Source organism: Equus caballus, chromosome 24, assembly GCF_041296265.1.
Source record: "Equus caballus isolate H_3958 breed thoroughbred chromosome 24, TB-T2T, whole genome shotgun sequence".
Classification (NCBI taxonomy): Eukaryota; Metazoa; Chordata; class Mammalia; order Perissodactyla; family Equidae; genus Equus; species Equus caballus.
Window position 1 is genome coordinate 46,529,868 of NC_091707.1, and position 14,764 is coordinate 46,544,631.

At 45.3% G+C, this 14,764-nt stretch overlaps 1 protein-coding gene across 3 annotated transcripts in view; it reads right to left on the reverse strand.

Moving 5' to 3' along the window:
* Nucleotides 1-14,764, reverse strand: part of NRDE2 (NRDE-2, necessary for RNA interference, domain containing) — a 44,978-nt gene that overhangs the window by 3,289 nt on the left and 26,925 nt on the right. For 2 of the 3 annotated variants that reach the window (XM_005605398.4, XM_070249540.1), the window contains exons 8-12: nt 13,505-13,625; nt 8,266-8,441; nt 5,215-5,601; nt 3,541-4,469; nt 2,359-2,497 (exon numbers count right to left, since the gene is read on the reverse strand). In XM_005605398.4, coding sequence (XP_005605455.3) covers nt 2,359-2,497; nt 3,541-4,469; nt 5,215-5,601; nt 8,266-8,441; nt 13,505-13,625 — 1,752 coding nt within the window. The remainder of the gene's footprint in view (nt 1-2,358; nt 2,498-3,540; nt 4,470-5,214; nt 5,602-8,265; nt 8,442-13,504; nt 13,626-14,764) is intronic. The other variant, XR_011432026.1, reaches the window with a different exon arrangement.

Sequence of the window (14,764 nt, forward strand, 5' to 3'; positions counted from 1 at the left end):
TCACCACCAGAAAGGAGAGCTGAGGAGGTTCTCTTCCCTCCCACCAGCTCCTGTAAACGGTGGCCTTTCAATATATGCTAACTGCTGTCAACACAGTGGGAGAAGAAATCATACTGGAGACTGAACAGAAACCCAGGGACTACCAATTCAAAAATGCCACTTTCCCTTTCTATTTCCTGAGACTTCTCTCATCAGGCCCAGGGAATCAGCTAACTGGTTTATACACTTAAATTTCTTTCTTTATTGTGGAGGTAGATGACCAAATTAAAGAACTCTAGGAATCTTAAAAATAACCAATTTTAGCCAAAACAGCAAAAAAAAAAAAAGGTTTGGCTGAGAAAAACAGCACATTTGAAAGCACCCCCCAAGTAGATGTTTTAACCTAAATTCCAACCTTAGTGGAAAATTTCAACTGCTGTTTGTCCAGTTCCTTTCTTCTCCCATATTCTCCATAGCCAACAATCAGTTTTAACTCCTTCATTCATTTTTGCAGGGAAAAAAAGCAATCAAGCAAATAAGCTTGCACGCATGTAAGTATGCTTGGATGCACGTACATACGCACACAGGAAGGCACACACACACCACCGAAGACACCAACAACCCTCCACACAGCCTCATCCTCCCACGACAGGCCCCGCCCTCTCCTGGCACTTGCAGCATACACCGTGCATTTTGGTCTTAATTTGATTGTTTTCAATGTGTTTATCAAAGCCTTAGGAGCCTACCCAGATGCCTCCAGAAATGCTAGAGGAAGTCACTGCTCTCATTAATCCTTGGTCCAATAACCCTTCTAAAAAGACAGAAATTCCTTAAGGGCCCCAATCACTTTTTCGAAGTCCACAAGAATCTTTCTATCTGCAGTCTCACTAAACTTGGCTCATGGCAGATCCTCGGAAGAAATGCTTTCAGTCTGCACTCACTCTACCTGTAAAAGTTAAACTGGCAAATTTGCAGGCTCTCCCTCTTTAATTGTAAAGGTCTTTCATTTGCTCGGGAAGACTAACAGAATATCAGTGCTGGAAATAACACGAGCATCTCATCTGCTCCTTCGGCTGAGTGGCCAAACGACAGGAGTGGAGATTCAACTGGAACCCAGTTACCCTGACAGCTCCCCCAGCTGCCACCTCGGATGCACAGGCACGCCTGCTTACAGACCACGAATGCGCCATGATGTGGACTTCTGAAGGTTTCCATTTCACACAAGAGAATCAAGCCATAAAACGTGAGCTTTCAGGTCTGAAGAATAAATGTAAGGAAACACATAAACTCTTGTAGTAATTCATCGTGATACCAACTTCTGCCCATAGAGACGTGCCCATCTGTCCTGGGTGTGCCAGTGAGCTACTGTCCTGAGATAATACGTCCTCCCCAACTCTCAGGCCTTTCAGAATCAGGGGAGGCAGACCCAGATGAATTCTGGAATCTAAGGAGATAGGGGGAGCCCACACTTCTCCTAACCCCTGACTTTCTCTCTCTCTCTCTCTTTACACCTGACTCTGTCATGTGTCAGTTGGAAATGTTCATCTACCTTGATCGAGTTTTGAGAATTTATGCTATGGAAATGATCAGAGATATACATAAGATTTGCATATAAGGAAGTCACTCCTGGCTCCTGAAAGGCACAATGTTCATTGCAGGTCACGTGACTGAGTAGACTTGAACTAAAACAACACTCACGTGGCCTAGAAGACTGTCTTTCTAAAAAGCATGAAACTTGGCAGTAGATGTGTTCCAGCAAATGAGCCCGTCCCACTGCAGGCCTCTAACCACAGGCAAAGCCAGGGCACAGACCCCGTGAAGCCCCAGAACCACCTTTCAGCCTGCGCATGCTCATTAACAAAATTAAACTGTCTTCCATATGCAATCACTATGGTGCTTTTAAGTAAAAACAAAGCTGCTTTAGAAATATCTATTTTAAAAACCACAATCCAGATTGAATCTTATCTTTTAACAACAGCAGAATCAGGACCTGGAAATTCTTATGAGCAGAATGGCAAAGAATTTAGGTCTCTTTCAAATGAAAACTCTTGGACCATTTCCAATTGTTGACTCTACGAAGTCAACTCAGAGAAACCCTATCAAGTTCTGCTGCTCCAAACAGCCCTGTAATTACTCTTCAGTTTCATTCCACCAAACACCTTGAAGAAAAGTGCAACTTTCGACCCCTTCCCAAGTCCTGAGACCTGACATTATTCCACCAGGGTTCCCATTAGGGTTAACAAGGCCAAGAAGCTGCGAGGGCAGAAATAAGCCCCTCTCAGCTTCCCCTGCAGCGGCTCCTGGACACCTGCACTTTCTCACCTGCGAAGGAAGAAGCAGAGCCCAGCATAAAAACAAAAAGTCGAAATATTTTCTTACCAAAAAATTCAAATACATCCTCCACAGTAAGGGGCACTGGCTGCCGCTGTCACTCCGCATTGCATTTTCAAACAGGGCTTTGATCCGATGTGTCAAGCCGGTCTCAGGAATTGTGGCGTGGACCTCTCTACCATCTACCCTGCAAGACAAAGGCCCATGTCACCCCGAGACAAGTTCTCGCATCCTACCTCGCAGGAGAGGAGCACTGTCAGGGTCAGCAACAACTGGACTAGAGCGTGTCAGAGGCAGTGCTGGCCCTCGGGACTGGGGGCACAGAGGACAGATGTGATGTGGCTCCTCCAAGGCCAGAGCAAGGCAGTGTCCTGGGTGCTGTGGTTTCTACACCACGCTGAATCTGCCAGAAGTCACAGACAAACTCCTCGCTTCTGTTTTCTAAAGAAAACCTACCCTTTCATCAGCAGAATGCAAATCTGACTTTATGGAAAGGAAAGACCTTGCAAATCCCAATGGAAGAAATAAAAAACAAGTGAAATACTATTCAGAGGCAATTCTGCCCAATTTATAAGGTCAGAGTGAAGCAACAGCAAAGATTCCAGAAGGAACAATGATGTCGACTCGGTTCATGAGACTGTCATTTAACCCTCAGATATAAAATACTGCTCAAAAGATGACAGTTAACACGACACTGTCGTCATCAGTAACAATAACAGAGGCAGGTAATTCTTTCACACTCTTTGTCCTCAGCACTTCCCTCACTGGCCCCTCGGAGCAACCCTATGAGGTAGGTTCTTTATTCCCATTTTACAGAAGGAGAAACTAGGAGAGAGGTGAAGTGACTTGCCCAAGGTCACAAGTGGTAAGTGGAAAAGCTGGGACCTGGATCCAGAGCCCAATTGCAGAGCCTGCACTCGTACCCATGTCGCTTTCACTACAGCCTCTCAGACACGGCAAGGCCTGACAACCACCACCTACGCCCCACAGGCAATGCTCAGAGTCCCACAAAGCAAGGCCCAGGAAGACAGCCACAAAGCCTCTACTGAAGGCTGCTGCTACTTTGTAAGTCTCTCATTCCTCTTTCAATATGTTATTCTACAACACGGAGCGTACCCAGAGCTGGTGTTCTAGGCACTGCGCCGTTTTCATTTCTGTATTCCCGAGGCCAAGCGGGGTGGTAGGAACATAAAGGTCTGTGGACACATGAACAAGATGCTCTGTAATTACCTCTGAACAGTTTCCACTAGTCTCTTCCTCATTTTCTCGGCTTCAATGGCAAACAACCAAGGCTCTAAGGGTTTAGCAGACCTGGTGACTGCATCAAAGAATCTTCTGGTCTTACTGGCACTGTGAGACTTATTCTGAATCTGTACATATGACCTCCAAAGAACCTGGTTGCCCGGATACAACTTTAAAGCCTCGGAGAGTGCCTCTCGCAGAGGGGCCAGCGGGTAAACGCTGACTTTCATGTGGAATCTGAGCAGGCTGGTGTGCATCAGTGTGACAGCCTCGAGAACACTGCTCAGACGCTGGGTGCCGGCACTGTCATCCTGGCCACAGCCTTCTGGGGAACCAGAGCCCTTCAGTTTTGCAAATACTTGCTCGTATATCCGCACAGCGGCATCGATCCCCACGGTCAAATACTGAAAGAGCATAAAGCATTTGACCAAGCTAGTTAGGCAGTTCAAGGAGTTGGTGGGAGCCGGTCCAGAGACACAGCCCTCACCCAAGCAGTCCTGCAGTGCGTGTTCATAAGCCTTCCGAGCTTTCAAAATGTGAACGGCCAAGACCTGCCCGGCGTAGGGCCCACAGGGTCCGTTCTCAGTCAGCCTGGTTAAGATGTGAACAGCTCGGGCTGTGGCGGCCCCTCTCGAGTCTAGCAACAGCTCCACCTCCAGCTCAGCGTAGAGCAGACTGAGCTCACAGAGTTCGTGATCCTTCAGTTCTCTGCTCCCTGCCATGCTGAGTGCTGTATCGAAAACCTTCCTGGCGTCCTCCATGTTGCCAAGCAACCACTCCAGATGCGCATACTGCTTCCAGAGGCAAAAATCGTTGCGGTTTTCCGGCTCCTTAAGGAGATTCTTGGCTAGCTTTTTGCAGTTCTTTCCTTGTGACTTTAATCTCTTCTTGTTTTTAGTGTGCAGACACCAGATGACCTAGAAGTAAAAAGAAAAGGATGGCTCCTAGTGCTCAGTGATTTCACAGCAATCCCTTTGTACTGTCAACTTTAGAAAGCCGCACAAGGCATCTACATTTCTTTCCTTTATCACGAGTTTGGTAAACACCCAGGATTCCTGGGCCAGGAAACAAACTGGAATTTTACCAAGGCTGCAGGTGCCCCCAAATGAACACATCCAGATTTCCATTCAAAACCTCTATGAACAAGGCTTATATACTCCAACTCTCCTTCTCCAAAGAGAAGTGGCCACCAAATTTTATCAGACACTATTTTAATAGTACAACCTCGTGTGTGCAATCTGTAGCATCAGAACTTTATGTTAAGATTCAATACTAACTGGTGGCCAGCAGAGGGCAGAAGAGTCAATCCTAGCTGAATTTCTAGGAGACAGAAAGAGCAGAAATAAGTAGCTTATTTTATCTATTTTAATAAGCCCCTAAATCCTCTAACCCTGCTTAAGCTTAAGCTTGGCTCTTAACACTAACTGCTCATGTAATCAGACATCTGCTACCACAAAACTCAACACAATCAACAGCTCGTCACCGAAGGGCTGGACTCACTGCAGCCCTTCAGCAGGGCCAGCCGCACACCAGGTGCCCTTAGGGTCCCTGAAAAAAAGGTGCTGTGGCCCGTGCCCCGAGGAACACCAAGAGCCTTGTGATCTCGTTTATAAACACCAACAGGAAAGAAGTCCCCACACTGGAGGCGGCGGCTGGAGTTACCTTTGCAATCTCGTACTGTAACCAGGAGAGGCAGAGCTGAGACCTCTCCTTGCCGGAAAACAAAGGCAGCACCAGGTGGAAGACGTTGCGGATGAAGTCCTCGCCCTCTCGACCGTGAGCTCTGGTCCAGCGCCGGCAGCCCAACTGGTCCATGCGGCCAACACAGCTGACGCCAGAAAATGACAGGTTGAGGAAAGTCAACGGCTTTTCATCACAAAGTCCGTTATCAAAGATGCTGTTCTCGTCCATGGCCAGATAAAGGCAGGAGGCGGGAGGGCTGACGCCACAAGGCACGCCCAAGAACTGCAGGAAGGCCGCAATCAGCCGAAACTGAAGATCCTGGCTGGAAAGTCGGATCAGAGATTGTCCAATATCATCAAACAACACCTGCAACAAGACAAAACAAAGTGACCTATTCAGGAGCTCAGCTTACTTCATGCAACAAACAATCAAAAAAAACCTTCACAATTTTTCCCACAATTCCTTTTATATGGATATACTGATGATTCAACATTATCAAATGAAATTTTAAACAGACAAGAGCTAGGTTTTCTGTAAGACACCAAATAACAAGAGGCCTCTCAAGGCAAGCCAGAGCTGGAGGATAAGTGCCATTTGCATTCTCACACTTCCTGGGAATTCTTGGAGGGAGAAGCTGAACAGGCTTGAGCCAAATTTCAAAGTATCCTAATGGAGTCGTAGAAAACCTAGAATCATAATCATTTCTGAAAGCACACATAATTGCTTTTGTAGTTACTTTGATAAGTTACAATTGTAAAAGTTTTTTAAGATAGAAGATAAGAACTTTACTATTTTGTTGTTTCTTTGTACAAAATTGCACCAGGAAATGAAAAATATGCTCAAAAATAGATAAACAGTGGGAACGCAAACTGGTGCAGCCACTATGGAAAACAGTATGGAGATTTCTCAAAAAATTAAAAGTAGACATACCATATGACCCAGCTATCCCACTACTGGGTATCTATCCAAAGAACTTCAAATCAGCAATTCCAAAAGACCCATGCACGCCTATGTTCATTGCAGCATTATTCACAATAGCCAAGATGTGGAAGCAACCTAAGTTCCCATCAACTGATGATTGGATAAAGAAGATACGGTACATATATATACAATGGAATACTACTCAGCCATAAAAAAGGATAAAATCATCCCATTCACAACAACATGGATGGACCTTGAGGGTATTATGTTAAGTGAAATAAGCCAGATAGAGAAAGACATCTCTGTATGACTCCACTCATAGGTGGAAGTTAAACATGTAGACAAAGAGAACTGATAGGTGGTTACCAGGGGAAAGGGGGGGTAGGGGGTGGACACAAAGGTGAAGTGCACCTACAACATGACTAAAAATAATGTACAACTGAAATTTCACAAGGTTGTAAACTATCATAATCTCAATAAAAAGTAAAAAAGAAAAATAGATAAACAGCAGCAAGGTAAAAAGAAAACAACAGGACCAATGGACAACATTAAGAGCAACTATGAGAGCCTAACTCTAACTAAATGTTCAGAGCTGATTTCATGCACTAACTCTAAACTGGAGCCCATGGAGACGACCCCTTGCCTCCAGGTCCTGCTTATCTGACTGGTCTTTGTGGCTCTCAGCAAACAGGAAATCCAAACGTGAGCACAATGAAACTGGACCACTTGGGATTCAACTCACCAAAGCCATCAATTAGTCAGACAGCTTTTCTCCTCCAGGCTTTGACTAGAGAAAAAGCTAAGAGACAAGAAATTGCTCCCAGCAGTAGTTTGCTCCCAAAACAAGCTTCCAGGAAACTGCCTCAAATTTGAGGCTTGAGAGCTAACTTCTGGAAGGGGAACATGAACTCTGTAAAACCCCCAAACATCAAAGGAAGACCCCGCTCTTCCCTAGCACTCGGCTTCAGCCAGGAAAGGCCCCTCCTGTGCAGACTCCCTCACGCCAGTGCGTGCAAAAGCACTCCAGTGAGCTGAGATTCCTCTGGAAGTTGGCCCCTCCGTCCTGCCCAGAGATCACCTCTTTCTCTTTTCCCAATTCTTGGTCCTAATTTCAGTCTGGCCACCCCATTCACCACTCCTCAAACATTCCATGCACTCTGGGCCCTCGCTCATGCTGATCCCCTCTGCGTAGAGCAGAATTTCTGGAATCAAATAGTCATTCAACACCCAGGAATATTAACTGAGCACTCACAGGACCAGCATTGTCTAGGCACTAGTGATTCAGCAAGTGACGAAAACAGGCAAAAGTCCCCAGCCTCAGGACACATAACTGGTAGGAAAGTATGCCCACAAGGCTCGCTACCGTAAAAACCCCTCAGTCTGTACGTATAACAAGTCACGTGTCAAGCAATATAATTGGTATCTTGTGAAACTGGGTCAATTCCAGGTATCAAAATAGAATCTCTTCCTTTATTTCAAGTAGATCTTCCAGAGCTGCTGGCCACTAGACACCAAGTAGCAGGTACCAAGTCACACAATGACAGTAAAGGAGGTAACATAAGTTAAGTGCCTGGGGCGCAATGGGGTCTCCATAAATGCTAGCTGCCTCCCCAGCAGGACAAGCTGCATACCGACTGTCCCAACATGGCCTCTACATCCAGGCCCTCGTGTCTTCCGGAGTCACATCTATCTGCTATATCTTTGAGGCTCCAAAAGGGGGGGGTGGGGAAATTGGACAGTTACAGAATCTAGGACAGTGATTCTGCGTTGTTAAACCCTGAACCCTCAGGCTTCCAGGTGCAAAATTAACTGAATAACTGGAAGGCCATCTCCAGAGTGGGGACCAGGAGCGCCTCCCCCACTCCTCGAGCACAAGAACTATCTGGTCAAGTGCCTCTGTGCTCCCGCATCACCAGCAGCCAAATTCTACCCTGGTTTTCGGTAAGAGGAAAGTTTCCCCAGACAGGTATAGGAGTAGGCTAGCATCCCCTAAGCCTGGCAAGTGCCCAGAGAGCCCAGCAACCTTCCTTCAGGTAACCACACCCCAATGGGAATGGAGAGAAGGCAAACACCCCAAGGCTGGGGTCCCTCCTGGGGTGGGGGACTTGCCTGTCTCTCTGGATCCTCACAGTCTTCCTCAGTCTGCTTCTTGGTCTTATCTGGGCGCCACGGCCGCCAGTGCCTCTGGTCTCGGGACCGCTCAGCAGCAAGCCAGATCTGCCACCTGGGCAGAGTCTTATCTCTTATTTCCTGATCATCATCTTCTGGTTCTTCCTCCTCATCATCTAAACAAGAAAAAAAACTCTTAGCTCACCTAAGCAGCAAACCAAACCACCACCGACACCCAATCAACCTGCTATGCCAGCTACTGTGGTGGGTACCTGCTGTGTGTGCCAAGAAAAGGAAGACCCAGGCCCAGCCTTCTGGGACACTCGGTGGCATAGAGGGACTCTCCTATAATCAATCAAGATTCCAGGAAAAACTAGCAAATTAGCTGATGAAATCAGATGATTTTTAACACTGTCACAGCAATTAAATGGGCATGACGCCTATTCTAGAATAGTGCTGTCCCACAGAACTTTGTGACGATGAAAACGTTCTATATCTGAGCTAATACGGTAGCCATCAGCTATATGCGACAATGGGCATTGAAATGCAGCTGGCAGAGAAATGAATTTTTAATTTTATTTCACATTTTAATTAATTTTCACTAAAATAGCCACATGTGGTTAGTGGCTACTGTATTAGACAGCACAGTTCCAGAATGCTAAATGACATTTAATGACAGCATTGCTTTAGATTTTCTTAAGCTATCAGGATTTTTAGCCAGTGGCCTTATGATTATGACCTGTGTTCACTTCTTAAAAAAAAAAAAAAAGTCAATTCAAGATAGCCTATACTTTATTTCACTTTGTTTCCTAACTCTGAACATGCAGAATGGAAGAGGAGAAAAGTTGGAGTCTTCCGTAAAGTTCAATATTTTAAAATAAACAGACAAGGTATGTAAAATGGTACAGCCACCCAGAAATCAGTTTGGTAGTTTCTCATAAAACCAAGCTTGCACTTACCACAAGACCCAGCAATGCACTCTCGAGTGCTGATCCCAGAAAAATGGAAACGTACGTTCACACAAAAACCTGCACACTAATGCTCACAGCAGCTTTATTCACAATAGCCCCAAACTGGAAATGACCCAAGTGTCCCACAGTAGGGGAACAGTAGAACAAACTGTGGCATATCTAGACCACGGAACACTACAAGCAATAAATATGAACAAACTACTGAGGCACGCAAAAATGGGGATGAATCTCAGGGGAATTATGCTAAGTGAAGAAAAGTCAATCTTAAAAATTTACACAGAGGGGCCGGCTCGGTGGTGCAGCAGTTAAGTTCGCACGTTCTGTTTCGGGGGCCGAGGGTTTGCCAGTTCGGATCCCAGGTGCAGACCTACACACCATGGCTCATCAGACCATGCTGTGGCAGGGGTCCCACATATAAAGTAAAGGAAGATGGGCACAGATGTTAGCTCAGGGCCAGTCTTCCTCAGGAAAAAAGAGGAGGATTGGGGGCAGATGTTAGCTCAGGGCTAATCTTCCTCAAAAAAAAAAAGTTACACAGAAAACAAGTATTGATGAGGATGTGGAGAAACTGGAAGCCTTGTGCATTGGCAGCAGGAATGTAAAATGGTGCACCACTGTGGGAAACAATATAGCGGTTCCCCAAAGAATTAAACAGAACTACCATATGATCTGGCAATTCTACTTCTGGGTACATATGCAAAAGGACTGAAAGCAGGGTCTCAAACAGATATGTGTACATCCATGTTCACAGCAGCATTGCCAAAAGATGAAGCAACAAGTGTCCATCAACAGATGAATGGACAAACAAAATGTGGTATATACACACAATGGAATATTATTCTGCCCTAAAAAGGAAGGAAATATTGACACATGCTACACATTGCATGAACTTTGCAGACAAATAAGCTAGCCACAAAACAACAAATATTGTATGATTCCACTTACACGAGGTTCCTAAGATAGTCAAAGTCAGAGACAGAAAGTGGAGTGGGGGTCGTCGGGGGGGAAGAAGGAGGAACGGGAAGTTAGCATTTAATGGGCACAGTTTCAGTTGGGGAAGATGAAAAAGTTGAGGAAATAGAGGGGATGATGGTTGAACAACAATGTGACTGTCATTAATGTCACTGAACTGTACACTTAAAAGTGGTTAAAATGGTCAGTTTTATGTATGTTTTACAGTAGAAAATTGTCTTAAAAAGTTACAAGCCGTATAATTCCATTTACATGACATGTGAAATAACATAACAGATGGAAAACAGATTAATAGTTCCCAGGGGTCGGGGGGAGGGCGGCTATGGCTAAAAGGTACAGCACGAGGGAGGCTCGGGGTGATGAAACAGCTCTGTATCTTGATTGTGGTGGTGGCTACAGGAAGCTGCATATGTGACAAAACCGGCTAGTACTATACAAACACACACAAATGAGTGCTTCTAAACTGGTGAATTCTGAATAAATTCTGCAGATGGTGTCAAGTTCCTGGCTGTGATAAATAGTACCACCATGGGGGGAAACTGGGTGGAGGGCAACAAAACCTCCCTGTGTATTTTTCTTTCAAATTCCTGTGAATCTGTAAGAATTTCAAAATAAACAAATAACAAACAAAAACACCAAGGAATTCAAATACATGATATGTGTATGAGCATTTTAAACTTAATATTCTACGCAAATGCTCTTGTGAATTTCTCAAGAAAACTAAAATTTAACTATCACCTTCTTCTAAAGGTCTACATTTAAAGTAATCCTTTAATCTCATTGAAAAACTTATCATAAAAGAAATTACCCCTGTGAGTCATACATCAGACTTAGAGACCCAAATTTATTACATAAGGAAGTCAAAAGATTCCATGGTTTTGGACGAAAATATATATGTAACAAGTACAGACAACCAGGAATTGAGGGTATGAGAGAAGAAATAAGCTGGGATGTATGAATACAAAATACTTCAGAATCACTGATAGATGCCACCTCTTCTCTAAATGCCAACCTTGTCCAGGCGGATAAAGGAATTAAAAATAAAACAAAATCAAAAAATGTATCCACTGGTTTTCTGGAAACAAGAAACTTTCAATCTGTCTTCTGACCCTGCTGGGTTTTTTAAAGACTCCCATTAAATTCATTAGAAAGAAATTATTAAATTCAGTAGAAGATTCTCGACAATGGAAATGTTTGGAAAGCTTACAGGGAATATAAGAACTAACACGTGTCCCTAGTTGATATTAAAACATCAGGGTTTCAACACGTGCTTTACCTTCTGAGAAAACTAAGTTCCCATCTGCCTGTGAGTGACTGTTAGACCCTAACACAGAAGTAATGTTAACTCGGTCTCTGGACACTGCTATGAGAACTCTGCCCTCACAGAAATGCAGACTATGGTAAACTTTAGAACATAACTATCGTGCATTGTAAGAGTACTGCTCATTAACAGAAACAACCTAAAAACACAGAAGCATGCTGAATCTGTCACTCAGAGTTACTACCAATAAGACTTTTATTTTTTGGTCCTTCCTCAATGTGGCCTTGCAGACTCAGTGTCTAAAAGTGCAACATCTACTTCCGTTTGCCCTGCAGATTATTTTCTTCATATACGAAACCACTCGCCAGCCTGAACAACAGCTCCAGTTCTTTTGGGGAAAGAACACTCAAAGTCAAAACAGCTGAGCCTTTGGGGCTGGCCTGGTAGTGCAGCGGTTAAGTTCACACGTTCCGCTTCTCAGTGGCCAGGGGTTCGCTGGTTCAGATCCTGGGTGCGGACATGGCACCGCTCGGCAAAAGCCATGCTGTGGTAGGCGTCCCACGTATAAAAAGTGGAGGAAGATGGGCAAGGATGTTAGCTCAGGGCCAGTCTTCCTCAGCAAAAAGAGGAGGATTGGCAATAGTTAGCTCAGGGCTAATCTTCCTCAAAAAAAAAGAAAAAAAACCCAGCTGAGCCTTCAACAGACCAAGTGAGGCATGACCCTCACCTGATGGCACCGCCCAGAGGAGTTACCTGAAACCTGAAGGGCCCCTCCCCCGCCTTAGTGGTGACAGAGATGTCACCTGGCCCAGAGTTCTGCACGGCCACACAGATGGTAGCTAAGCCAAAGTTTTCATTCCTCAGATGAAGAAACCAAGGCCCAGAATGGTTGCCCATGTGAGAAGAAGCGGGCCAAGCCTGAGCTCTTTCCCTCCCACTGTCAGGAAAGCAGGGAGTGACGCAATTCCTGAATAGCTAAGAGCTGGCCAGCCTGCACGGCGGCTGTGCCATGTGGTTCAAGCACGGGAAGGTGGCTGGTCCAAACCGAGGTGTGCTGTCAGAGTAAACTACGCACCAGGTTTCAAATAGTTTGCATGAAAAAAAATGCAAACTATCTCATAAATTTTTAAATATTGATTGCATGTTGAAATGTTAATGTTTTGATATACTAGGATAAAGGAAATGCATTATCAAAATCATTTTCACCTGTTTCTTTTTACTTTTTTAATGTGGCTTCTACAATATGTGAACTTACATATACGGCTTGAATTATATTTCTATTGGACAGCATTGTCTTAGAATGTAAATCTGGAAGGTACTTTGGGGTCATTTAGAACGACAGTTATATAAATGCTGGTCAATAATTATTTTATAGCGGGGCTGGCCCCGTGGCCGAGTGGTTAAGTTTGCGCGCTCCGCTGCAGGCGGCCCAGTGTTTCGTCGGTTCGAATCCTGGGCGCGGACATGGCACTGCTCGTCAGACCACGCTGAGGCAGCGTCCCACATGCCACAACTAGAGGAACCCACAAGGAAGAATACACAACTATGTACCGGGGGGCTTTGGGGAGAAAAAGGAAAAAATAAATAAAATCAAAAAAAAAAAAAAAAAAATTATTTTATAGCATTCCAAAAAAGGTAAGTATTTTTCAACAGATCTGTTGGTCCATACAAAAAAAAATATCTTAAATACACACTAAAATGGAGGTATGGGGGATTAATAACAAGATTACTTCTTCAGGAGCAACCTATAAAAGGAAAAAATGAAAACTATTTCTTCTGGAAAGAAACTCGAACCCTCAAAGCATCACGTATTGAAGGAACGGGGTGGGGGGTCAACTGCCTTAAACACCCTCAGGGGAAGAAGCAGTCTGTTCTCCCAGGACAGCTACTTCATTTATTTTTGATATTTTGATGTTTGTACAATGTTCTTAAGCTACCGATAAACAGCTTATACATATAAACAAATAATCACAAAGACATAAAAACAAATTCCAGAAGCAAAAGGCATACACATCTTAACGAAGAGGGGCCTCACCTGGACTGATGACCACCCAGCCACCCCGCTCCTGCTGGTGCATCCACGCTCTCCAGCCCCGGGCGCCCTTCTCCCCAGCCCGGGGCTCTCCACTGTCCCAAAAGGGCTCAAAGAACTCCACCTGTTTGGGTTTAAAACATGGAGGTTAGCGTAACTTGCACAAAACTGCTGAGTCACCGGGCAAAACAGGTGCTGACTGGCACAAGAGGGGCTAATGGTTCTTGAAATCTTGCTTGTCATTAGTCTTTGAAGCAGATGACACACACTCCAAATCAGAAAAAATAATTATCTAGTGTGGTTGCAGCCTCCAAGCTAGCCCCCCCAACCCACTTCTGCCTCGTTGTATTTGGCCTGGAAGTCACTAGTGACCTCTTCTAACAAATAAAATACAGCAAAAAGTGATGAGATGACACTTCTGAGATTAGCTTACAAAAAGACCGGCCAAGGCCATCGAGAAGGGCCTGCAGCTGGGCAGGACAGGAATGGCTTCCAGTTCTGACCTCGGAAGGCCAGACTCCTGGGAACAGTGGCACTGCCAGTTCCCCTAACGCCACTGGGCCCCCTAAGACCTGAAGTCAAGTTGCTTTCAAGACCTTTTCAGGGGAAGGGGAGTCAAAGTTTCAACAGGACAGACTGTGAGCTCTTGAGGGCATGACCACATCTCAACTAACTGTACGTTCCTAACACCTGGCACAGTGCCCAGAACACAGGAGGCACTCAATAAATGCTTGCTGGCACAGAGCTGCACACGGTGGGCAGCTGGTGGATAAGAAGGTCTACGTGTTAAAGCCGGGCCCCGTGACCACAGGCCCTCCTCCATTCATGTGGGCACTGGGTCTGCGGAGTGTGGTAACCAGTTCAGTGGCAATAAAGAATTCCCTACGGAACAGACTGTGAACACAGCAACGAACAGGAAAGCAATCATGTTATCAACTGACAAGGACTTGAAAAGTGAGCCAATAACCTGCTCAATGAAAGCTTTTGTAAGAAACCTTTTGAAGAGGATGAGCAGGCTTCTGAAGGGCACCCCGTGGGCCAGGATTATGCAGCCTGAGCCCCAGGGAGTGCCACGCAGGCCTGGCAGAGGCTGTGTCACGGGCAGGCGACCGTCCTGACCTGACAGGGCCTTACTCCAAGCGCACTCAGCCACCTCAGGAGAGAACTGGGAGACGACACTCCCTCTTTCTAGGTTTTGCTCTTCTAAGAGGGATGGGGGAAGGCGCACTCAAGGGAAAAAAGGGTATTTTTTTAAAGTGTGAT